Source organism: Carassius carassius, chromosome 4 (genome assembly GCF_963082965.1).
Source record: "Carassius carassius chromosome 4, fCarCar2.1, whole genome shotgun sequence".
In the NCBI taxonomy this organism is placed as follows: Eukaryota; Metazoa; Chordata; class Actinopteri; order Cypriniformes; family Cyprinidae; genus Carassius; species Carassius carassius.
In genome coordinates this window covers 9,403,859-9,431,466 of record NC_081758.1, presented here as the reverse complement: position 1 = coordinate 9,431,466, position 27,608 = coordinate 9,403,859, and the positions used below count along the sequence as shown (strand labels likewise).

The window sequence follows — 27,608 nt, the reverse complement described above, 5'->3', positions numbered from 1 at the left end:
ATGGTGGCCAGCCAGCCCCCCGCCGTGCATCTTGAGTCTGACGGGGACCATGCAGAAGAGGACAGCTGCTCTCTTCTAGCCTCTGAGAGCAAAGGATGCTCAGGCTCCAACCCGGACCCCGCCCCTTCCACACAAGAGTTGAGCGGTGTGCGGTCTATCTTCGACACGGAGCTTCTCCGCCTTCTCACCCAGGCCATCGAGGACCTCGGCCTCGATTGGTCTCTGTCTGAGGAACCCACGCCAAGCAGACTGGATGGCTGTTTCCTGCCCGGGTGACGCTGGACGCCTCACACGAGGCCCGCTCCCTTCCAACCGGAACTCCACGAGGAGCTAAACTAAAAGCTGGAAGGTGCCATTTTCTGCTAGGCTACGGCCTACTGTCTCGTTGACACTCTTCCATGTGGAAGGCTCGAAAGACAAAGGCCACCTTTCCATTCCTGCCGTCGAGGAACCGGTAGCAACTCATCTGTGTCTGTCTTCTGCTGAATTACGGTCAAAGTCCTTGCTGCCCCTTGAAAGCCTGCAGGACAACTTCGGCTCTGATTGGTCCCTCTTACACTGCTGCTGGTCAAGCCATGTCAGCGCCTCATGCCATGGCTGTGCTACAAGTGCATCAGGCCAACCGTCTCAAACCGTAAAATGGATGAGGTGGGCCCGAATCCTGAGAGCTTTACGGACCTCAGAAGCGATACGGACTTAGCTCTACAAGCCACCAAGTCCGCTGCTCAGGCTATCGGCAGGAGTATGGCTTTCCTCACCGTGACTGAGAGACACTTGTGGCTGACTTTGTCTGACATGAAAGAGTCTGACAGAGCCACCTTCCTCGACGCGCCTGTGTCTACAGCCAGTCTCTTCGGCCCGGAAGTCAAGGGCTTCGTGGAGAGGTACTCTGAAGTGCAGAAAACCTCACAGGCCATGAAGCACTTCATATCAAAATGTTCTAGTTCCACAATGGGCCGCTCCAAAAAACAGCCGCCCAACAGAAACACAGCGCCACCACCACCTCCGCTGCCAGCTTCACAGCACCGAGAGTTTCAGCAGCGCTCGCGCTCTTCGAGCCGTCACAGACAGCGTAACGCGTAACAGAGCCTAGATACCATTCTTCCCCTAGCGTTCAGCATAAAAGCATGGGAAATGATCCCGGGCGTGTCAGATTGGGTAAAGAACACTATAAAACGAGGCTATTCACTGCAGTTCGCTCGCAGACCCCCGCGGTTTGGAGCCAGGGCCAAAACCATGGTGAAAGAAGAAGTAGCACATCTACTTTGTGCCAAGATTGCGAAACTGCTGAGAAAAGGTGTTATAGAAACCGTCCCACTGATCCAGAGAGATGCAGGTGTCTACAGCAGATATTTCCTCATTCCAAAGACGGATGGCGGTCTCAGACCAATCCTAGATCTCAGGCGTTTGAACAAAGCCCTCATGCAGAGGTCATTCAAAATGCTCACGACCAGACAGATTCTCACGCAAATACACCCGAGAGACTGGTTTATCTCAGTGGATCTGAAAGATGCCTATTTTCAGATTCAAATAACGCCCCATCACAGGCCTTCCTTGCGATTCGCCTTCGAGGGTCAGAGCTATCAGTACACTGACTGGTGAACGACTGGCTAATTCTAGCGCAGTCAGAAGCAGAGCTGATAGCGCACAAAGCTTAAGTACTCAGCCACCTAAAGGATTTGGGTCTCCAAATCAACTGGACCAAGAGCTCACTGTCTCCCAGCCAGAAAATTTCTTTTCTGGGGACAGATTTGGACTCTATCAATGACAGTGCGACTGACGTCAGAGCACGCGCTGCGAATACAATGCTCAGCAGAGGTTTTTAGGGCCGGCAGCATTTTTCCTCTCAAGAATTTTCAGAAGATACTGGGTCTTATGGCTTCGACCTCGGCAGTGCTCCAACTGGGCTTGCTTTACATGCGCACTGTGGGCAGCCCAGGTAGGATGCTTACACATTTATGTCTGGAGATAAAAGTGGTCAAGAATGCTTTGGGACATTTCCTCCCCTTCTTAAAAGGCCACAATGTCTTAGTCCATACAGACAGCATATCTTACATAAACCATCAGGGCGGTCTCAGATCACGGAGCCTCCACACTCTGGCAGAACGCCTCCTCGTGTGGTCGCAGCACAACCTGCACTCGCTGAGCTGTCATTTTGAAACACTGTTTTCCTAAAGAATGTTGTTCAGTTGCTTTGATGCAATGTATTTTGTTTAAAGCACTATATAAATAAAGGTGACTTGACTTGACTGAGAGCAGCGCACGTGCCAGGATGTCAGAATGTGGGTGCAGACATGCTGTCTATAGACAATGTTCCCCCGGGGGAATGGTCCCTGCCCTCCAGTTACTATGGGACACCTTTGGCAGAGCAGAAATTGATATCTTTGCGTCACCAGAGAACATGCACTGCCCAGCATTTTTCGCAAAAGGGAAAGACGCACTGGCCCATGAATGGCTTTATGCGTTTCCCCCGGTTGCACTGTTACCACAGGTGATCAAGTGAATCAGGGAGAATGAATGCTCTGTGCTCCTCATGGCACCGCTCTGGGAACACTTGGTTCCCAGAGCTGATGCAACTAGTGAGCACGACCCCATGGCTGATTCCGGTGAAGAGGGATATCCTCTCTCAGGCTTATGGGCCCTGCATGTCTGGGCAATCAACGGGTACCCGTGGACTTCCCAGAGGGAGTGTTGAACACTATTACACAGGCAAGAGCGCCTTCTACTAGAAGGCTTTACGCTTCAAAGTGGTCAGTGTATCCGGCTGGTGCTCGGGTCAAAACATAGACCCACAATGCTGTAGCGTTGCGGAGATTCTCTCCTTCTTACAGTTGCTGTTGGAGAAGGGCAGGTCCCCCTCCATGCTCAAAGTGTACGTTGCTGCCATAGCAGCGTTTGTCAAACTTATGCTTGGCCAGCCACTGGGAAGGAATGATCTCATCATTCGTTTCCTGAGAGGTGCTAGAAGATTAAACCCTCCCCGGCCCCCTCTGGTTCCAGTCTGGGACCTCTCCATGGTCCTGGATGCTATGAAGGGCGGCCCCTTTGAACCGCTGCAGTCTGTGGATTTGCGGTATCTTTCATTTAAGACTGCTTTCCTTGTGGCTCTCGCCTTGGTCAAGCGAGTGGGTGACCTGCACACGCTCTCTGTGAGTGCTACGTGTATCGAGTTTGGACATAACAACTCTAAAGTCATTCTCTAACCGAGACACGGTTATGTCCCAAAAGTGCCTTCCACTCCGTTCAGAGCAAAAGTCATTTCACTGTCAGCTCTTCCAAGATCTGATAGTGAGGGCGATGTGAACCTCCTCTGCTTGGTCAGGGCGCTGAGGATATATGTCGGACAGTCTGCTGCTTTCAGACAGTCAGAGCAGCTCTTTGTTTCTTTTGGTGGCTGCACTAAGGGCCTAGCCACGTCGAAACAGAGCCCACTGGGCATCAAAGCTAATTCCACAAGAGGCATGGCCTCCTCGTGGGCATGGTCCAGTGGAGTTTCACTCCAGGACATTTGTATGATGGCAGGCAGGGCCTCCCCATCTACATTCATAAGGTTCTATAACCTGGAAGTTCCTGCCTCGCAGGCTAAGCTGTTGTCAGTCTAGGTGTAATATCCACTGATCTGCCTGACTCGGCATCGTGTAGACAGTGTTTTATGAGCGTGCTGCTAGCAGGTCAGGCTGACTTAGGTCCTCCCTCACTGTAATTCTACAATCATATCTGTCCCTCTGGCTCAGATGTCCAACTGATGTTAGCCTTGCTTTTATGCAGTTTAGTCTGACTCATGTCGTTCCTGACTGTTATACTGTATAATAAGCACCCATGTCCTTCGAGATGGTCATTTTATATTCTCAGACCCACGTTCGTTGGTCTGGATTTACCCACTATTGTGTATACCCTGGGCACATGCCCTTGGGAATATATGTGTGGACATTACAAAGCACGCACTGCATTTTACATTGGGTTCCCGTAGCATAGGCTAGTTTACGCAACATGATAGTACTCTCGTAAGAGCGGATGTCCTTAAACAACATTTTCATATTAGATACATTTTTTTAAACCAAGTTCAGATGAGAGAATGACAAGTCCAATAATAAGTCTACCTCTGCTGCAACTGCAATATTTATTCTAGTATCCATGAGGAGCTAACATCAATATTCGTCTCATAGTGTTGACTATACTGGACATGAGCCCATTTATATAATCCATGAGTAAGCTTCTACAATTCTCTTTTACACAAGATGTCGTTCCATACTATTCAGTAATATCCTCTCCGATTTTAGAAAAAAAGGGAAACATGCTAAAATTGTAGACTGTTCTAACAGACCTTTTAAAGTGAAGTAGTTGAAAAAAAAAATGAATTCATGCACAAGACTTCACTAAAAATGTAGGTAGGTATCATGTGGAGCATACACACCTGAGGAGTGTGTCTTAAATAAAAAATAACATTCTGATTGAAACACCATGTTTGCACTAATTTAAATTCAAGTAAAGTTAAGTTGAAAACTTTTCTGACTATACATTTAATTTAATTTAATTTAATTTAATTTAATTTAATTTAATTTAATTTAATTTAATTTAATTTAATTTAATTTAATTTAATTTAATTTAATTTAATTTAATTTAATTTAATTTAATTTAATTTAATTTAATTTAATTTAATTTAATATGATGTATGGAGTTAGCCTGGGAAAACCCAGACTACTTCCGGCGAATTTTAATTCTCTCTACAGAATAGTCTGGCAAAGAGGACTATCTAGCTCGTTTCTGTGCCGCCGAAATCGCAGCACCAATCAGAAACGTTGAGGCGGGGTTTACACGATGACGACAGCGCAGCGACGGTAAAGCAGATTTTGTACATTACAAAGATGGATGCTGCAGAGCAACATTCGTTCGAAACTGCTATCGTGTCTGTTTTAAGTGATGTAAACTTTAACTTTGCGTTAAAATCCGAGCAAAGAACAACACTTGAAGCCTTCATATCAAAAAAAGATGTTATCGCTGTCTTACCGACTGGATTCGGAAAAAGTCTAATATACCAGCTTGCCCCGTTGGTGCATACGTCATCTCCTTCATCGCTCTGATTGGTTTTAGGTCTATCCAATTGCGCCCAGAGGCATTTGAACGAGGTCCGTCGGTGACGCCCCTTTAGAAACGAGACGTCTAAAAGGCTTTGCCAGACCCTAACTCAGTTTCAACTGAAAAGGGTCTGGTTTTAACCAGGCTAGTATGGAGTCACAAAATCAGAAAACCATCCCACCCTATTCACTTACTATTTACTTAATTCAAAGAGATTTAGAGATGAGATGCTTCATTAGAAATTAGAATGACAAACCTTTTTTCTGTAGTTTATTATTATTATTATTATTATTTAGGGAAGCATCAATATAACATATGTATATTTAAATTATACTTCACTTAAAATTCAAAATAGCCAATTTTTTCATAATTATCTTATCTTGTATCAGTCATAATCTAGTAAAACTCAACAGAAAAATCTGCAGCTTCCAAACGTGTCTATAGTAATTTCCTCATGATTTCAGGTACTGAAAAGCCAAAACTCTCAGTATTGTTTAACACATTTTTTTAAATCTATTCCATACAATTCCACAGATTTTCTTTCAAAATCAGCTCAGAAAATGCAGTGTCCACAGATTCCATCTGTGTCTAGTCATAATTGAGGCATTGAGGTCAATAGCACAGCCAAATATTTTTTGAAAATATCGAATTACAAAGTGAAACAAGCACTGACGTTTTTAGACAATCTGGATTTGCCTCAGAAAATGTTTTCACTTAAACAACTGCTGAGCAGTTGCTCTGGCAACAGTCATGTAAATTAGACTCTGGCACCTATAGAAGCTTTTCCTGAAAATCCTCTGAAAAAGAAACATATGCTGGTTCAAGCAAGTCTTCTTCGCCTCTCTCAGGTATTCCACATATTGTCATTAATATGCAAACTAAAATAATTACAGTTAAGCTTGAAGTAAAAAATAATGTACCTGTATATGAGAAAACTGGAGATTCCAAAAATGATGAGGGCCAGTCCAGACCCAACTGCCACTATTCCAAGGACAGGAAGATGATCTGGGGAATTAAATAACAATTATATAAAACTTTTAATTCAGTAACTTAATGAGCATACTAAGGAGGAATTCACAAAGAAGAAATTGTGCCACCTGATGCTTAATTCACTTAAGAAATTATGCAATTCATTTAACGACGCCCACAAAGTCTGCTGAATGCAGCTTGCTCTGTGCAATTGCCAATTTTGCGGGTCTGTTTTGTAAGTGCCAGCTTGTGGAGTATGCAGCAGATTAAACTGAATCAGCAGAAATTGAGCACATTGTGCATCTAGATATTTGCCAAGTTATACCACAAAAGGTACCTAAACATCTTCTTTTTTTCTTCTTTATATATATATATATATATATATATATATATATACAGTAAAGACCAAAAGTTTGGATACACCTTCTCATTCAAAGAGTTTTCTATATTTTCATGACTACGAAAATTGTAGAGTCACACTGAAGGCATCAAGGGCTATTTGACCAAGAAGGAGAGTGATGGGGTGCTGCGCCAGATGACCTGGCCTCCACAGTCACCGGACCTGAACCCAATCGAGATGGTTTAGGGGTGAGCTGGACCGCAGACAGAAGGCAAAAGGGCCAACAAGTGCTAAGCATCTCTCGGGGAACTCCTTCAAGACTGTTGGAAGACCATTTCAGGTGACTACCTCTTGAAGCTCATCAAGAGAATGCCAAGAGTTTGCAAAGCAGTAATCAAAGCAAAAGGTGGCTACTTTGAAGAACCTAGAATATGACATATTTTCAGTTGTTTCACACTTTTTTTATGTATATAATTCCATATATAATTAGTTAATTCATAGTTTTGATGCCTTCAGTGTGAATCTACAATTTTCATAGTCATGAAAATAAAGAAAACTCTTTGAATGAGAAGGTGTGTCCAAACTTTTGGTCTGTACTGTATATATATATATATATATATATATATATATATATATATATATATATGTATATATAAATATATATATATATATATATATATATATATATATATATATATATATATATATATATATATAAACTGATACAGTGTTTGTGATCTACAGTGTGTCTGATTAATATAGAAAGGATATGTATAGTGCTTGCTCTCCTGCTGAACAGTGATAACTACATCATATAGAACTTCCACAGATGAAAGATTTTGAGTCAGTCAAAAATAAACCAAAACGGAATAATTTAATTCAGTTGAACCAATAAAACTGAGTAAAGGGTCACCTAACAGCAGCATGCAATTACCAAAACCATGTTGTGTGTTGGAAGAGTTTCCACTAAAAAAGTCCCTACCTTCCTTGCATGGGGAGAATCCACACGGTGGGTAGTCCAGGGGTGGGAAACCCTTTGGCCACTGAATTCTCTCTGTTGGGGACCACAGGATTTCTTTACTGGTCCCATTGTAGTAACCAACAATCTGTGTAACAAAGTATACTCATAAGTATATTTAAAGTGGAAAAGCATTTCAGGGTAACACCTTATTTCACAGTGTCCTTGTTACATAACAGTAAATTATATAATTATGTATCAGTATACTCGTAAGTCAAATAATTACACTGCACTAAGGACACCTTAAAAAAAAAGTGCAACCCATTTCAGACAAGAAAACAACATCTTGCATTATATAACATAAAAAGAAAGATAACAAAACCAGGCAATTGTACTTTATTTAGTCTATGGTTATACGGAAAATATTTAAACTATATGATTATGGTATATGATTTTTTTCTGCACAGGATTTAGAGTGTGTATATACTGTACAACATTGTCTGATGAAAAAAAAAAGTCTGAATATACTGGTGACATAAGGGGTATCTATAGCAACAATGCACGATAACTCGCTTTGTTACCAGCTTCTTTTCATATTTTTGTTGCAATAGACCTCTCTAAATCAAGCAAGCCTCCAGGAACATTTATGAATGAACAAGTTAAATGGAAAAATGAACAAAACATACACTTACAAGCTCATGAACACATGCTTTTGATTAGGACAGAAGGGCGAGTAAAGGATTTTATTTTTAAACAACACATTATTTGGTATGCCGAACCGTCCAACCACAGCCACATTTACAGTAATTATGGAAAATGTGGCATGTGGGTTAAATTAGACGGTTGTTCTACATATGCTCAAATCTTTAATTTATTTTCACCTGTCTATCAAAAAGATTTTCATTATAGAAACATTCCAGAGGAAAGCTTCATCATTCATAATGTTATTTCTGATGCTTTCAAAAGCAGACATCTCAGTTACTACTGCTGATACTCATGGGTTCTGAAACTCTTATTTGGCAGCAGAAGAGACCGTTTGATTCCAAAAGGACATTCTACTTACTGCGTATTGTCCAGTTTTCAGGTTAGTCATTCCCCAAAGGCTAAAGTCTGTGTCTCTGGCATTGTTCCGATCTGTGCTAACAAGGCCAGTCACCCCTGTGATAAACAAACACAATCCCAGGGATCAAATAAACATTTCTATCTGAGTGTTGCTTTCAATGGTATGAAGTTAAAAGGTCATGTATTCTTTCCTCTGTGTTAGCCAACAAAAAAATTTTAAGACAGAGAGAAAAAAATGTTTTACTGAGAGGAAGCTCTGCCATTAGATATTACTAGAGAGTTCATTGTGAAATCTCAGATGTTTGATTTTGTGGACACTAGAATCTCTCGTTTATATTTCTAAAAGAGACGTGTGAAAGATTTCTCTCAAGAAATTCAGAAAATGTAATATCAGTTTACATTGTTCTCTAGGAGAAGCAACAGATATCAGTTATTATTATTTGTCTTTTTTATGTCATTCTCCACAATTTATTTTCAATATTTTTCCAGTAAAATATCTGAAAAGCCTTAAAGCGAGTAAAGCTGAGATGCAAATAGTGTAAATCATTAAAACCTGTTAAATATTAAGATAATATATCTTGCATATATCTTGAATTATTTATTTTTTTCTATAAAAGCTTCATCAGAAAGCAAAATCAATATCTTGAATTGCTTGTTTTTCTACGGAGCCCCACACATGACATGCAGAAAAAATATAGATACTGTGGCCAAGTTTTGTTTACGGTAATTAGTTTTGGTTAAGTAATGTATTCAGGGCTCTGAAGGAAAATATGTAATTCAATATATATTCTCTTCTCTCTAAATTAATCTTGTTTTCAGTATGTTTATATATTTGACTGAAAACAATACTTTTTTGTTTTTCGCATTCAGTATTATGCCTGGTTGCTGTATGTGTTTGGTGCAGTGTGCATAGTTTCCTCCAGGGAGAGAGCTCAGCAGCTGGGTTGTGTATTAGAAACAGATTTTCCATCCACAAGCTAGCTGGGACATGATTTAAATCAAGGACTCTGACCTCTACACTCCCTGCAAGAGAGGCTGTGAGTTTACAGACAAGAGTTGCCAAAACACTCCAGCTTGACACTGCTGTTAAAAACCGAGATACTTGTCATCACGTCCTCAAACTGTGAAGCACTTAAACGTTGTAATCTTTGATCATCCTATTGATATGAACATCAAAGCATTCTGAATGCTTTTATCAAACATATTTCTTTGTATTTGTAAACTGGGAAGACTCAACACACCCCAGATCCTGCGGTTTTGCATTCTCATAGTTATGTTGATTCCATCATTCTGAGACACGTTTTCTGCTAATGCTTCACTGAGGGCTTTTGCATATAGCACAAAACCATCATGGAAACAGCCGGCAATAAAATCCATCTGAGGAAAGGCAAAACATAGATTCATTACAAAGAAACATCAAGAAATCTAAAACTAAATGTCATCCTGTACAGAAATGGGGAGTGCAGAAAAATGATATGGCTGTTGTCCTCTAGTGAAGATAAAATGAGTTGAGGTAAAACTAATAGACTAATAAACTAATTTAGTACAGTGACCCCAAATGTTATAAAACATTTAAAAACTGAAATGCCATTGCATTAGACAACAAATATATTTAAAGTAAATTCAATTCATATCACGTTAATGAAGTTCCAAGTTATGAAACAACAAAGTCAAAATTGAGATTGTCAAAAATAGGTAATGTGATGAGCTACGCCTGTGGTTACTCTGTAAAGACACTTCTGTATGACCTGTGTGATTGCTTTGACACAATCTGTTTTGTTTAAAGCGCTATATAAATAAAGGTGACTTGACCTTGAGGAGAACTAACTTCATACATTTACTAAAAATCCCCTTGGGAGAGGTTGGTTAAAAGTCATTGTAAAAATAGCTCAGTAAAATTAAGTTAGTAAGCTGTAGCATTTGTTTGCAGATGCCACTTGCATTCATATTTAGTTTCTAATGCAATGGCATTCAGATATTTTTAAGTGTGTTTAAGAGCTTACGTGTCCAAATACATTTTGGAGAAACTGTAGACATCGAAATTATGCATGATAGACTGGATAGGTATTATATAACTGGTATAATTATTGCAAGCAGAAATTTTATTTCTAACTTTCTCATAATTGCAGCTCATTTTAGTATGTACTCAAAGGCTTTAAGGATTCATTTCCTGAATGTTTTCATTTGGCAACTACATGTGGATCCAAGGTTTTTGGGGAGTTGTTTCCGACTTTTATCAAAGGGTACAGCTGATTCAGGAAAATGGGACTGACATGAGGAAGCCAAACTTATGATTCAAGCACTTTTAAGTGTCATATCTGATCTTGTGGTAAAAGGAAACACAGTTTAGATCCTGAAAGCCTATAGAGCTGAACTGAACGTTCCAATATTTTCAAGACAGTGATAGAAGGCCAAAAGAGAACTACGCTAGTCTAATCTGATGTGACAGATGGCTGTGCATATATGCCAAAACCTGATCTTGCTTATGAGCAACTCACCATTGAGGGCTCCAATTTTACATTAAAATCCTGCATTGCTCTCTTGTGGAGTTCTTTGCGAAAAGCGGTATACTCAGGGCTGTCTGGCTCTCGGTATGTTACAATGAACACAGACTAGAGAGATGGAGAAAAAAAACAGTCAGATAGTAAGTTATAAAAAAATACATGATCACCCATAGGCAAATATACATTTCTTGACATAAGAAGTCACTGAGTATGTTCTTAAATAAAAACGTAGCCATACAATTTACAACTTTTACATCATTTACTCACTTGACTCATATGTTGACTTTCTTTTCTTGACTTGTTTATTATTCTTTACTTGTGCATTATTAAAGTCATTCAATAGTTTAGTGTGAAGAACAAACTAAAATTTTAATCATAATTTATGTGTCAGTCAGTGAACAAATCATTCAGTCTGTTTTTTTTTTACATCTAATCAACAGATAAAAAAATATATTTAACACATTTACATAAAACACATTTAAGAACACACTAAGCTATTGTATGTTTTCAGAGCGCTTATATCACACATAGTGTGTCAGTCTATTTTTATTGTAATTGTACTGATTTACACTTTCTTTTTTTTTCTTTTTTTTTCTTTCTGCATATTTCACCTGGTTATACTTTTAGCATACTGTTCTGATTTGTAGTTAAAAGTGTTCCTTCTACCAGAATTATCATAATAATCTTAACTTTTGGTTTGTGTGCATTCAGTTTATAAACAAACAAACACATAAATGCAGTTAGATGTGCGATGTAAAATTACTTATGCTGTGAAAGATTTTGAGGTAACACTTTAGTATAGGGACCAGTTCTCACTATCAGCTAGTTGCTTATTATCATGCCTATTATTAATATATTGGCTTTTTATTAGTACTTATGAAGCATATATTCTACATGCACATATTCTACATCCCTAACAATACCTAAACTTAAAAACTATCTTACTAACTATTAGTAAGCAGCAAATTAGTGGTTTATTGAGGGGCAAATGTCATAGTTAATGGTTTGTTAAGTGAGAATTGAACCTTAAAATAAAGTGACCAAATCTGGTCATACCAACCTTCCCTAGTGTGAAGTATACACCTTTATTTTTCACTGGATTATGATATTGACACCTTGACACTACATACACCAAGTCACTGTTTTTTTTTTTTTACAATCAACTTCATCAGAGTCATCTGTGTCAAAACACTGGAGTCTTTGAAAATGTAAGACACATTAAAGTGTGTCATTCTGGACAATAAGGTTCAGGCATTTATATAAAAGCAAGTTATTACTTGCTGATCACATTAGGCTGCTGTGTAATGCACATTAAACTGCCTAAAGGAACAACTCCAAATAACGGTTAAAAATACTCTCTAAATGGTCCCTGAGCCTTTTGACTCAATTACCTGTCAATCAAAATATTTTAAAGACTGAATTTAAAAAGCACGACAAGAAAGGCTACATTTAATAGCACTCAATTATTTTGATGGTAACTCTGAAGATGGTTTAAGAAAAAATTGCAAAAAAGCTCTTTAACAATAAAAAAAAAAAAAATCTATATATGTGGTGCGGATGTTTACGTTTACACCCAAAAACACATAAAGTTATACATTCTCTCTTGTCTATGATACTTAAATGCAAGTATAAAAGAAAATATAATGTTGCATTTTACATTTGTCAATTAAAGTGAGATAAGGTAGGGCCATGAGGGGTGGGTGGCCCCAAAGACATCTATCTAGGGCCCTCACTGGACCACCCAAGCCTTCTACCCATATGTATTTGAAAATAGAAGTGTTATTGTGTACATTCCATATTATTTTTAACTGTTAATTCCAAAAGTAATATTTTATGTATCACATATTCCTTTTTTCTTCAGTCTAGCTGCATTAATCAACCTTAGGGACGAAATTACTGCAAAATCACTAATTTAAGTAAATGGAAGCCTAATGTACTATTCACAATCAACGTAACCAGGAAGGCTTTTCAGCTAAGTGAGAATTATTCAAATAAATAAAATCAGTTAAAATAACTTGACAAAATCCTTCAAATTTAATGCTGCATTAAAGAAGTATATTAACATGAAAAAAAATCAAAATTACTCACCTTGAATCATAATGTAAGGTAGACAATTCAAAGTGTTAAGCAGTTACTCGTTCGATATCAAAAGCAAAAGCAGACAAATGCAACTGGTAATGTAATGCAAAAGCTCAGTAGTTATTATGGGAATTATTAATTATACCTGAAATAGCTTGATGGGGTCGTTCCACTGTATCTCTGAACCCTTCCAGGGCATTGGAACATCACCACTTAAACTCTCTGCAAACACGTCAAGGTAAAAGATGGCATAGTCCTCCGGGTTCTTTACCTCATCTTCAAAGAGCTTCATTATTTGGAAAAATGTCTGTAGAGGCCCACAGATATACACAACTGTGGTAGAAAAAAAAGAAGATTAAAAAAACCCTTTAGATTGTTTTTTTTTTCTTTTTTACATTTTCAGCGTAAATATATCTGGTGCTCTAATGATATTCTGATTCTGTGACAGTGATTCTGATTCAGGCTGGGGCCGGCTTTGATCTAACACTTAAGGGAATGTCTGCTAACTGGAGGCCTCTTAGGGGCCGTTCACATATCAAGTCTTTTGCGCGCTCAAGTTCGTTATTTCCAATGTAGGCGCGCGGTATGCGCGCTCATAATGTAAGCGACGCGGTCGCGACGCGACGCACCCGTTTTTTCCAAGCGCGTCCGCACCGCATCGAGTTAAAAACATTTCAACTTTTCATAATGCCGCAAGCGCACTGCGGGTCATGTGACAAGAACTAACCAATCAGCTTCATCCTTTCCCGTAACAACGTTGAAAGCTCAGCCAAGATGAAGGAACAGCTAATCATAGTTATATATAGATTGCCATTTTTAAATAAATTTAGTAGCAGAGCTACTGCAAGCGATTTTTAGAGCTGCAAATCCATTTATCCTTTGCTGAAATTTCCGCGTCTTCATGGAGAGAGCACGTCATGGTTGCTTAGCAAAGGCAGACGCCTCAGGGGCGCAACTGCCCAAGCGCTTTGGAAAGAAAGAGAAAGCGGCGCGCCTAGCGTTTTCCACGCGTTTTTAGGCGCGATATGGGAACGGCCCCTTAGCTAGCATTTCATTTATTTTAATTTCATGTTGCAAAATACCATCAAATGTGAAGTGTCAGACGTCAGGTTAAGTTTTTTTACAGTTACTTATATTACTTGTTTTTTTTATATAGTACATTTATTACTAATAGTACATTTGATAGTATTTTACTATAAAAGTACATGAATTGTTACTAAATAAAAGGTAAGCTCTATTATATTTTTTTCCCCTATATGGTAAGATAACTTACTAATTAACAGGTTTTTATTAAATAATTGTTGCATTCTTTTTCAGTTAACATTACAAATAATTCTTACATTCTTACAGTGATTTATAGCAAATTCCACAAAATGCACAAATGAAAATGTTTTGTGGGGTGCTCCTGGTTTTTAAGAGGATGGATCGAAGGACAGAACTCTTCCCCGCTGCATGGCAGCATATTAATGCACACGTGCATATGTGTATATTTTCCTTGGTGTCTATGTTATAAGCATTATTTCCATTAGCAGTGTCTTTCAGTACTTCTTCTGCCAGCTCAGGGGCCAGACTCCCAGTTAGCAGACATTTCCTTAAGTTCTAGACCAAAGCCGGCCCCAGTCTGCCTCTCAGCCCCCAAATCCTCAGCTCTTATAGCATAGACAAATGCATGCCAAGTAGTCCTGCTGTCTCCTGGACGTACTCCAAAACAAATACACAAAAAGGCAAGGAAAATGTTCAGCGGTGTTATAGAATTTATAAGGATCGGCCTGAGTCTGGCTGATACAAAGCCCATGGAAACTGGTTGAGAACATTTTGTTTCAAAATTGTCTATGATGAGGTTTTGAAATGTGTTTGGGTGTTGTTTGTTTTTTTTGTTTTTTTTTTTGGTGTTTTCACTTGAACATTTTGTTAGTCATGCCAACATCATTTGTTTTGTGCACTGCACAAAAGATGCTCAGTGGTGCTTTGTTTATTCAAAATTGTCACAACTGGTGGCAAACAAAGCTGATGTAACTGTTTTTAACTCTTTGAAAATATGCTGATGTCATATGAAGAATAAAAAGTGTCATTGATTCACTTTATCATAGCAGACATTTAATATGCAGTGAGTTTGATTTTTAAAAAGGACTGTATAATTCCTTTAATTGCAGTCTTTTCAACAGTGAAAAATGCACACTCTGGTCTATTGTTTGTGCTTTAGCTGTATGTTTGGAACTTGTGTAGTTGAAACATTTGAGTGAACTAATGCCCACTCTTTCATACAAAAACACAGCTTGGCACCATCTCCTATTCGGCTATTTGACATTTGGTTTTAATCTGCTTTCATTCATTTGAAAGGTAAAGAATTAACCTTCTGCCATGATGAAAAATAGCATTTACTTATGATTCAGAAACAAATAAATCAGGAATGCATCATTATAATTATTGCTTATTCTAAGGGATAGATATTTAAACTATTATACGACTGGACAGTTGCATTTGAGTTTGCCATGCACCTCCTGCTTCATTTTTGCTGCAGACATACATCAAATTTTGCAGCTTGATTTAGAATTAATCAGAATGAATGAATTAGATTTAATTAGAAAGAGGGATTTTTTTTACATGACCTAGTAAATAAGTACCTAACAACCAACCAAAATAACATAGCAACAGCATAGTAACATGCTAAAAACCACTCAGAACTATTTTTAGAATCCATCTGATTGTGTTTGAGGAACAGATCCAAATTCAATTCTTTATTCACCTATCTTCATCTACAAACTCAGTAATTGTTCAAATTAAAATTTTGGTCCCTTAAAGATTTTATATCGATGATGTCAAATGCTCTGCAATTCACATGCGCTTCATCACTGATTGTGGCATGTCATGTTTCAGGTGATGTGTGCTTTTGAAAGCCTTCATGATTTTCAGTGATTAGCAACGAAAAGAGATGCTGCTAGTGCATACAAGAAAAGTATGCTTTCATGTAAATGTTACGTACAAATATGTACGTATAAAAAATGAGACAAAGCTGGCCATTAGAAAAAAAGCTTCTGTCTGTTTCCCACATTTAAACCAAAAGAAAGGGAAAAGTGTTCATGTGGGCAATAAGAGTTTGAATGCATCTTGCCAAATTTTCTGATCACACTTCTTCATCACTTGCTCATTGCTGAGTGTCTAACCAGTAAAGAGGCAAAAAGGACACAAAAAAGGGAAGAAGAAAGGGTTTGTGATGACACTTCACAGCCTAGGGCAGATCATTATCGCACCAATGTATGGAATGTGAGTTCACAAACTGAACGAGCTCAAACAACAACAACCAAAAACGTTATTTAATCTGACCTCAGGGTCATAGCAACTAAACTCATTGAGGAATGATGGGAGAGAGACATTCTGATGTCTCTTGACGTAAACCACTGCTATTTTGAGATGTCAATAAACAGGCAAATACATTAAAAATAATCATAATAAAATCTGGCCCATCAACATGAATGTGCAGGTGTATGGATGCATTAGCTAGCACAACGGTTCAATATCCAATTTTGTAAATTTTTGCTGTATTTCTTGTTGGTTTGTGGGGGCTCTATCAGTAATTAAATAGTTATAACAGTGTTATTAATGCATGTTAATGGAATCAATTTTTATACTTTATATATTGATAAATTGAGAGATGGGGTAGATGGGGAAGAGTATTAAAACACGACATAAGTCAGGTTTCAAACTGAATGGTCGCATTAGAAGATGTTTTTTTTTCTCTCACAGCTACATCCACTACAATCCCTGCCACAACTTGGATTACTACAACATTTATAAAAGCTTATTTCAGATGGGACTCATTACCTTAGCATTACTAGAGTTAAATCCAGTTCAAAAGGTCGTACATGGCTCTCTTTTACTTGCAATATGTTAATAAATGCATCTTACAAGTGAGTACAAGACATGGCTAATCAGGATCTGTGAGCAGTCAATCAAGCTAACAGTAAAACGGCAACTGCAAGCAATTAGCTATAAAAGTGTTCTAAATGTTGCAATGTTCACACACTATAACCGGGTAGTTAAATGTCAGAACAATCTACAGTAGGTTGAAATGTTCCCAAAGGCTTTTAAACGATAAGGTAAAAATTATCAGATAAAAGTCATGTGCGTCTGATGGTATCGCTTATTTTGGTGACGTACTTACTTTTGTAAACATAGGCTACAGCACTGATAAATCCAAACATGACAGAGTGAGGTTATGATAAGTGCAAAAATCTGGAGGCAGTCTAGTAACAGAATACAATTAAAGTGACTGTACATCACTGTGATTGAACCTTCCTTCATTTTTATCTATTGATGTTGATGGAGCATATTCTTTATTGAACACTGACTGTAAAATGACAGTTAACGTCTTTGTGAAAAGCTGTAAGCAGCATGGCGCTTTCCTTTGCCTTTTGCTTTGTATGTTCAAAGGAGACACTGGGAGACATGGATTTGTGTTGCCATGGCAGTGTGGATTCAGCAACTAAAGTCATTGATCAGACTTATTTAGACAAAGGGATGAAAACCTACCCAGACTCACATAAATACCACACTTTTGTTGAAGACTACATTTGGCATAACATGTATCTGAAAACATTTTTCTTATGATTGGATTCTTAACATTATAATGACTAAAACTTAAGACAGCCATTTATGTTGTGCAAACCTTGTTCATAAGTTAGGAGAAATTCCAAATCATGAATCATTCAGACATTTTAAAACAACTAAGCAAGTTCATGAGTAGCCTGAGGTTGTGTTTAGGTCAGTGCTGGTCAGGCTGCGTTCAGAACACATTTCCTACCTTTGATATTTCATGAAAAAATACTTAACTGTGGCAAACACAATGTAATCAGCCAATTATATAAGGCACCAGAAATACTAAACGGGAATCAGTGAGACCATCTAACCAGTAAATGCGGTCTGACCGTACTGAATGGGCTGCATCTTGCCTGCCAGCTCAGCTGTTTTCAGCCTCTCACCAGACAAATCTGATTGATTTTATGTACCGTTGAAATCAAAAGAGCTGCACTGCAGAGATAATAATGCTATCACTATGAAATATGTTGTGCTTTGTCAGTGTATGGTTTGTATCCTAAATATGTCTTTATTTCAACAAGTTTTATTTAACAAATATTTGTCATCACAGAAAGACGGCACATGACACTTAATTTCCAGCGATATCGTTGACTTGATTGCACAGATACTATTTAAACTGAACTGAGCCTTTAATGAGTGTTTACTATTGTCATTTTCCATTATTGGCACACTATTTTCCTAATTAATGCTGTACAGTTGCTTTGACACAATCTGTATTTTTAAAAGCTATATATAAATAAAGGTGACTTGACATGCAACACTGGTGTCCCATCAAAAATGCAATGCATGGTGCCCCATTCAGCTTATCAGGAATAATGGCCTAATTACTTTAAAGTGAAAAATATCTGAGCAACTTTCACCTGACAAAACATAATTATTTGGTACATCTCTATAGTTAAAGAAACATCAGTTCACATTTATAATTGTCCCGAGGCTGGAAACAAAAACTTTCCTGATACATCTGATAACCAGTAGGGGTGAAAATTAATTTTCCTTGCCTAAATGATATTAAATGAGTTTTAGAAGACCATCCAACTGTTTATGTGCGTATATATTTAACAAGAGAAACAATAGTGAAAATGTGAGTCTAAATGTGAAAATCTGTTTATTTGTCGCAACACTCCTTTATTACAGATCCTCTGTCCGAGAGCACTCTAATCTAACATGGTTGTTTTTTAAAAGAAAAAAAGGTGAGAAAAAAATCTATTTACTTATTTACGGTGATATCAATTCAGAGTAATTGCATTTGGTCTTTCTCAACATGTGGATATAAACAATCTAATAAATCTGGACTTAATGCATAATATCATTCGGTATTGTTGTACAATCAGTGTTCATGCATTACAGCTCATTGACCAGCTGTGTGCTCTCAAATTTACTATCAAATGTTTTAAATTAAATCGGAAGTGCATTAATATATTGTGATGTTTAGTATATTGTGCTGTGTGAATCTTCAGGGAATTAAACAAAATATAAGACACTAATATCCTGAGTGGAGACACAAAGACATCCTCAATGACATACATAATGTGTTCTCCTCATTCCATGCGTTATTGCATTCCTGCAACAATAACTGTGTTTGACAGCTCAAGGGGTTATCAGAATGTCAAGCACAGTAACAAAGCAAGGAATAAAGCCACACTCTTGAAAATAACGGATTTCAAGGTTTCTCTGCAGCCCTGTAAATTCAACAAAGAACCCTCTTCTTATCAAGAATCATTTGTTTGAATCATTTGTTTGGCGTATTGTCTTTTTAGTGTATTTGAAAAAACAGTTCATTTGTGTTTTGTAAGGAACTAAAAAAAATGTACATTCTTAAGTAATTCTATTGCCTGAGGAATTTTTTTTTCTGCTTAACTCAGCTGTATCTTTTGAGTTTTGCCTACAAATTTCCAATGTGTTTCAGTTAAAGAAATTTGTAAAAACTGTAAAAAATAAAATAAAAAAATAAGTGTTTGGTGGGTTACTGTACACAAGGCGTCCATAGATGTTGACTACATTGCTTTATTAACTGTGAATAGGGTGCATGCCGTCCTGTTTTGGTGGTGCTGTAAATAACTCGCACAGGGCACCACAGGGCCAAAAATACAGCCCAGGGGAACACAGGTGGTGTCAGTCCTAAACCAAAGCTATCAATGCCTCATTGTAGTCTTCAGATTTTAGATGTATTGGATCAAGAATATCAATCTGGTTTCCTTGGAGGGATGCTTTATGCAATAACACAAACACGATTGATTAAAGAAGGTAAACCCTGTGTGTGTGTGTGTAAGGGGTAACAGATAGCAATACTGTAGTATTTGATATATGGTATTTTCCAATATGGTAGCACTATTTCTTTTAAGTATGATGTGAAATACTAATGTACAATATCATACGGAATGAATATACAAATAAACTGAATCTAAACGTATATTTTCATCTTTATAACAGGGAGTTTAGAGATAATTTCTATATGAATATTGTAAAATGTAGAGTATGACACTATAAAATATATTTTCATGTAACATAAAAAAGACGTTTAATGTGGTAATTTCTAAATAAAACTTAAAAGTAATTTCCTAACTGTGTGTATCCTACTTATGACTGAATATTCAGTGGGGTACCACAGTATACATCAGATGGAAATGTTTCACATTTTCTTGTACCATGGTATTTAAAAGAACACCATCAAGGTTTTTTGGATATTGAGTAAAATGTAAACATCATTATTATTAACATGATATATTAATTCAGTACCTTTACCTCAATGGATGATGGTACTTTTTTATTTTATTTTATTGTTATAGTTTTAATTTTAGTGGTTTAAACATAGTGGCTAGAATCATCAAATCTTTTTTGAACTGCATCTAAACTTACTTCTCCCGTTGTCCTTTATAAATGTGATGATGTCTTTATAATTTAAAGACTGTGGATCTTCATAAGGGAAAGCCACCACGGTGATGTTCTCCTGTTGCAGTATCATGTAAATGCCCTCGGAGAGGAAGTAATGAGGCCGGTCGTCTTGTTTGAGGTCGTGGAATATCATCAGCGCTCGACTGCTCCAGTTAAAATGCGCGTGCAGATAACTGACAAAGTCTCCGATTTTCGTGGTGGTCGGGCCCGTCCTGACAATAGTTTTAAACTCGTCCGACTTTTCAAAACCATACGCTGGTCCTCCCGCGGTGATCAGAGGGAGTTTCCAGTGGGACGCGAACCGTCCGACGGACGCGACCGAGTACGTGCAGCCGGGTCCAATGAACGCATCTGGTTTGTTGTAAAGCTTTGTGTCCACGGCGATAATTTGTGCCTCGTTTTCCGAGCAAGAACCAGAGGAATCCTCTGTGCTGAAGTTAAGGAGGTTGATGGTGTGTCCCTTTAAAAGTCCGCTCTTATGAATCTTCTCTTGCGCCATGCGGATCGCGGGGAGGACGCGCGGCGATGCCCACGAATACTTCAAATTGTCGGGCAGCATCACCGCTACGGTGATATTCCCTTTTTCTGTTCTGCATCCCGGTATGAGTACATATATAAGCAGCACAATGAAAACACTATATCCCATCCTAAGTCCCGGTCCCATCTTAAGTTGACAAACAATTCCAAGTGTGAGCGCGCAAGGTAAGATGATGTATTCTTCTCAGATCAAACTTAAATGAGTAAAATCCTCTTTTAAATAAATAGTACAATCCATTCGTGACGCCTTTCTTCCTGGTAGCCCGACTAAATTGCTTGACAGAGCCTCCTGGTGCTTTATTTGATGGACTTCTCGAGTGTGACTCTACGCGCGTGTACGTGTGTGGACATCCAGATGAGCGAAACTTCAACGCGCGCGGCCGTCGCACTGCCCCTGCACGTCATGACAGCTACTAACAGATACTCTAGTTAACGGCTCCCTCTGTCTGCAGGTCAAATAATCTCCTTCAGGTGAATTTCAAGGTTTTTATCACTGTAAGAAATCTAAATTCCCCTAGCTATATGGGTCATTCTACAGAATTGGTCCAAAGTCAGTGTTTGAAAAAATGTTGGTTGTTTTTTTTTTATATCCAAAATATGTCTATGTAGGCTAGCCTATGCAAATTGTATAATATCCAAGGTACATCGTTCTAGTTATTGCGCAGTTAATTCTCAAAATTGTATTTTCAGAAAGTTTTGGAATATTTTTCCTCTCCCCAAGTTTGTCACTACCGAAACACAGTAATAATAATTTAATTAGAAGGTTTATATTGACCTATTAAGATTTTGCTTACATCTACATTATATACAGTATATATTTATATTACTATTTTTAATGTTTTTGAAAGAAGTTTCTTCTGCTCATCAAGCCTGCATTTATTTGATCAAAAATACAGAAAAAAACAGTAATATTGTGAAATATTATTACAGCTTAAAATAATAGTTTTCTATTTGAATATACTTTTAAAAAATAATTTATTCCTGTGATGCAAAGCTGAATTTTCAGCATCATTACTCCAGCCTTCAGTGTCACATGTAACATCCAGTCTATCACATGATCATTTAGAAATCATTCTAATATTCTGATTTATTATGAGTGTTGGAAACAGTTCTGCTGTCTAATATATTTGATGAATAAAAGGTTAAAAGAACTGCATTTATTTAAAAAAAAAGAAATTCTAATAATATATATTCTAATAATATATTTTCTTTACTATCACTTTTTATCAATTTAACACATCCTTGCTGAATAAAAGTATTGATTTTATTTAAAAAAAAGAAAGAAAAAAAATTACTTACCCCAAATTACTGACCAGTAGTGTATATTGTTATTACAAAATATTTATATTTTAAAAACATAGCTTCTTTTTTTTCTTTTTTCTTTTTTTTACTTTTTATTCATCAAAGTATCCTAAAAAAGTATCACGTTCTGAAAAAATATTAAGCAGCAGAACTGTTTCCAACTTTGATAATGAATCATCATATTAGAATGATTTCTAAAGGATCATGTGATAATGATCCTAAAAATTCAGCTTTGCATCACAGAAATAAATGATAATTTAAAGTATAATAAATTTAAAAACAATTATTTAAAATTGTAATAATATATCACAATATTACATTTTTTTCTGTATTTTTGATCAAATAAATACAGGCTTGATGAGCAGAAGAAACTCCTTTCAAAAACATTAAAAATAGTAATGTTTCCAAACTTTTGGTCTGTACTGTACATATATATATAATTTCCCTCAAATAACACCCCAAATAAATACAACCCGAATTCCGGAAAAGTTGGGACGTTTTTTAAATTTTAATAAAATGAAAACTAAAAGACTTTCAAATCACATGAGCCAATATTTTATTCACAATAGAACATAGATAACATAGCAAATGTTTAAACTGAGAAAGTTTACAATTTTATGCACAAAATTTCAATTTTGATTTCTGCTACAGGTCTCAAAATAGTTGGGACGGGGCATGTTTACCATGGTGTAGCATCTCCTTTTCTTTTCAAAACAGTTTGAAGACGTCTGGGCATTGAGGCTATGAGTTGCTGGAGTTTTGCTGTTGGAATTTGGTCCCATTCTTGCCTTATATAGATTTCCAGCTGCTGAAGAGTTCGTAGTCGTATTTTTCGTATTTTTCGTTTAATGATGCGCCAAATGTTCTCTATAGGTGAAAGATCTGGACTGCAGGCAGGCCAGGTTAGCACCCAGACTCTTCTACGACGAAGCCATGCTGTTGTTATAGCTGCAGTATGTGGTTTTGCATTGTCCTGCTGAAATAAACAAGGCCTTCCCTGAAATAGACGTTGTTTGGAGGGAAGCATATGTTGCTCTAAAACCTTTATATACCTTTCAGCATTCACAGAGCCTTCCAAAACATGCAAGCTGCCCATACCGTATGCACTTATGCACCCCCATACCATCAGAGATGCTGGCTTTTGAACTGCACGCTGATAACATGCTGGAAGGTCTCCCTCCTCTTTAGCCCGCAGGACACGGCGTCCGTGATTTCCAACAAGAATGTCAAATTTGGACTCGTCTGACCATAAAACACTATTCCACTTTGAAATAGTCCATTTTAAAGCAGCCTTGGCCCACAGGACACGACAGCGCTTCAGGACCATGTTCACATATGGCTTCCTTTTTGCATGATAGAGCTTTAGTTGGCATCTGCTGATGGCACGGCGGATTGTGTTTACCGACAGTGGTTTCTGAAAGTATTCCTGGGCCCATTTAGTAATGTCATTGACACAATCATGCCGATGAGTGATGCAGTGTCGTCTGAGAGCCCGAAGACCACGGGCATCCAATAAAGGTCTCCGGCCTTGTCCCTTACGCACAGAGATTTCTCCAGTTTCTCTGAATCTTTTGATGATGTTATGCACTGTAGATGATGAGATTTGCAAAGCCTTTGCAATTTGACATTGAGGAACATTGTTTTTAAAGTTCTCCACAATTTTTTTACGCAGTCTTTCACAGATTGGAGAGCCTCTGCCCATCTTTACTTCTGAGAGACTCTGATTCTCTAAGACAAAGCTTTTATAGCTAATCATGTTACAGACCTGATATCAATTAACTTAATTAATCACTAGATGTTCTCCCAACTGAATCTTTTCAAAACTGCTTGCTTTTTTTAGCCATTTGTTACCCCCGTGCCAACTTTTTTGAGACCTGTAGCAGGCATTAAATTTTAAATGAGCTAATTAAGTTGATAAAAGTGTAAAATTTCTCAGTTTAAACATTTGCTATGATATCTATGTTCTATTGTGAATAAAATATTGGCTCATGTGATTTGAAATTCCTTTAGTTTTCATTTTATTAAAATTTAAAAAACGTCCCAACTTTTCCGGAATTTGGGTTGTAAAGTTGTCACTGCTGAAACTCCTCCAAATGTTTCGGTAGTGACTGTTTTTGTCACGGTTCATGAATGCACTGTTTCCTGCTCGTCTCTTGTTACGTCATGTTGATTGTTTCATGTGGGTGTTACCGCTGATCATCTGATCAGTGGCAGCTGCAGCTCATTCCAACAGCATACTTAATACCCTGTCTTTCGTCTCTTGTTTGTCAGATCGCTGTTTGAGGTCCTCCGTGATTCTTGTCTGTGTCCCATCTGCTCAGCTACTCCTTGTGTCTTGTTCCTGTTCGGTCGTTGTTGGATTACCAGTCATCTCACGGATCCCTCATCATCACCCACCTCCACACTCAATCACCTTCTCACCAGTCTGTGCTGCCATCGAGGTCCCTGCGTCACCCACCATCAACCCAGCCTGGCCATACTTCTCTAATAAAGGATCATTTACTTGCAACTTGCTTCCTGTCCTTTATGCAATCGTGACAGAACGATCTGACCACCCATGGAAGCAGCGAGTAACCCATCATCGGCGTTGGAAGAGTTCCTCAGCGCCAGTGCTCGAAGGATGGACTCCCAGGAACGGAATCTTAACGACACTGGTCGCGCTGTTCAGGTTTTGGTGGCGCAGGTGTCCGAGCTCACCCAGCAATTACAGCTTCTGCGAGCCCCCACTGCGCCACTCACACCGTCCGTTCCTCCCACACCATCGGAGAACCCCTCCTAGCCGGAACCATGCCTTCCAGTAACGGAAACCTACTCGGGTGAGCCTAATTTCTGTAGAGCTTTCCTAACACGATGCGATATGCACCAGCGAACAAGCCAAGGTAGCGTTCATGTTGACACTGCTCACTGGGAGGGCGGCATTATGGGGAACGGCGGTGTGGGAGAATCAAGATCCATGCTGCGCCTCGTTCCAGACACTCGCCGCCGAGATGAAGCGTGTCTTCGATTGGGCCGTCGCTGGGAGAGAGGTGGCTAGGAAGCTAGCCGAATTATGTCAAGGAGAGAGATCAGTTTCGGATTTCTCTATCGAGTTCCACACCCTGGCGGTGGAGTGTCAATGGAACGAGGAGGCGCAGTGGAACATGTTCCTGCATGGGCTGGCTGACCGCGTCCAGAGGGAGATGTACGCCCTGGACCTTCCGACCTCACTCAATGGACTCATTGAGCTGGCACTAAGGGTAGATGCACGACTGACACGAGTGGAATGACATAACCTACCCAATCCCACACCGAGAGCTCATACGGATGCCCGAGTCAGCGGCAGAGACGCAGCCAGCCCCTCCTACGATCACGAGCCCATGCAGGTAGGGCGAGCTCGGCTTTCCAGGAGAGGCGGAGGTCCCTGGGTCTGTGCCCCTACTGCGGTTGGACCGGTCATCACGCCTACATCTTTCCAGTAAAAGGCCCAGCCCGGTAGTAAGTATGAGGCTACTATCGACCTCATCATCATCTACGCTCCTCCCAGTAAGACTAAGATGGTCAGCACGACTTCACGACTGTCAAGCACTTCTGGACTCCGGGGCTGAGGGTAATTTCATGGACTATGCACTCGCACGCAGACTTCAAATTCCCCTCAGACCCCTCACTCACCAGATCACGGTTCACGCCCTCAATGGACAAAGACTGCCGGTCATCTCACACATCACTGAGAACATTACCCTCATCACATCAGGCAACCACTCAGAAATCATCTCATTCTACATCCTTGACTCTCCTCTTGAACCCATAGTACTTGGTCACCCCTGGCTCCTCTGTCACAACCCCAAAGTAGACTGGCAATTGCATTCCATCCTTGCCTGGAGTAACAAGTGTCATGAGTCTTGTCTAGTGTCTGCTTGTCCGTCTGTTTCTATGTCTATGTTTCAGGAGGAAGCAGTGGATTTGTCTAACGTGCCCGCGTAGTACCTCCACCTGAAGGAAGTGTTCAGTAAGTCTTGTGCTGCTTCTCGCCCTCTGCATCGTCCCTATGACTGTGCCATAGATTTACTGTCAGGTAAGTCTCCGCCTAAAGGCAAATTATATTCACTTTCTGTCCCAGAAAGGAAGGCTATGGAGAAATATATTTCTGATTCTCTAGCTTCGGGGTTCATCCGCCCTTCCTCTTCTCCAGCGGGGGCAGGGTTCTTTTTTGTGGGGAAGAAAGACAGGTTGCTGCGACCTTGTATTGATTACCTGGGACTGAACAACATCACGGTAAAGAATACATACCCTTTGCCGTTGATGTCTTCAGCCTTCGAGAGGCTGCAGGGAGCGTCGATCTTCACGAAATTGGACTTACGTAATGCTTATCATTTGGTCCGTATCAGGGAGGGGGATGAATGGAAGACCGCTTTTAACCACCCCAGGGGGCACTTTGAATACTTGGTCATGCCCTTCAGGCTGTCCAACTCCCCAGCGGTCTTCCAGGCATTCGTCAACGACGTGCTGCAAGATATGATCGATCAATTCATATATGTCTACCTGGACGACATATAGATTTTTTCCTCTTCTCTCCAGGAATACGTGCAGCACGTTCGACGAGTGCTTCAGAGGTTGCTAGAGAATGGGCTTTTTGTCAAGGCAGAGAAATGCGCATTTCATTCACAGTCTGTTCCGTTTCTTGGGTATATCGTGTCGACTGAGGGAATACGCATGGATCCCAAGAAAGTTAAGGCTGTGTCAACTTCTACCGGCGTTTTATTCGCAACTTCAGTCAACTAGCCGCACCTCTGACCGCCTTGACCTCCCCCAAAACTACGTTCAGGTGGTCAGACACAGGCGAGGCTGTGTTTGCCAAACTGAAGGGCTGCTTCGTTTCAGCCCCTATCTTAATCACCCCTGATCCATCACGTCAGTTTGTGGTGGAGGTCGATGCGTCGGAGGTGGGGGTAGGTGCAGTGTTATCCCAATGTTCTCCCTCAGATGACAAGATGCACCCGTGCACGTTTTTTTCATATCGATTATCCCCTGCCAAACACAATTATGATATTGGTAACCGGGAATTGTTGGCAGTCAAGATGGCATTGGAGGAATGGCGCCACTGGTTAGAAGGCTCGGGGGTTCCTTTTGTAGTATGGACCGACCACAAGAATTTAGAATACATTAGTACTGCCAAAAGGTTGAACTCCAGGCAGGCTCGGTGGGCACTTTTTTTCCGACGTTTAGATTTTACTCTCTCGTACCGCCCGGGTTCCAAGAACATCAAACCCGATTCTTTGTCGCGCATTTTTGACCGTTCCGAACGCCTGTCTACTCC

General features: G+C 39.2%; 1 protein-coding gene across 1 annotated transcript in view; it reads right to left on the bottom strand.

Annotated features, from left to right (window-relative positions):
- npr2 (natriuretic peptide receptor 2) overlaps positions 1-21,393 on the bottom strand; it is a 49,307-nt gene extending 27,914 nt beyond the window's left edge. Inside the window, exons 1-7 of the mRNA XM_059546198.1 lie at positions 20,441-21,393; positions 13,134-13,321; positions 10,904-11,017; positions 9,647-9,782; positions 8,407-8,501; positions 7,368-7,491; positions 5,997-6,081 (exon numbers count right to left, since the gene is read on the bottom strand). Coding sequence (XP_059402181.1) covers positions 5,997-6,081; positions 7,368-7,491; positions 8,407-8,501; positions 9,647-9,782; positions 10,904-11,017; positions 13,134-13,321; positions 20,441-21,140 — 1,442 coding nt within the window. The 5' untranslated portion in view covers positions 21,141-21,393. The remainder of the gene's footprint in view (positions 1-5,996; positions 6,082-7,367; positions 7,492-8,406; positions 8,502-9,646; positions 9,783-10,903; positions 11,018-13,133; positions 13,322-20,440) is intronic.
- Positions 21,394-27,608: the final 6,215 nt, after the last annotated feature.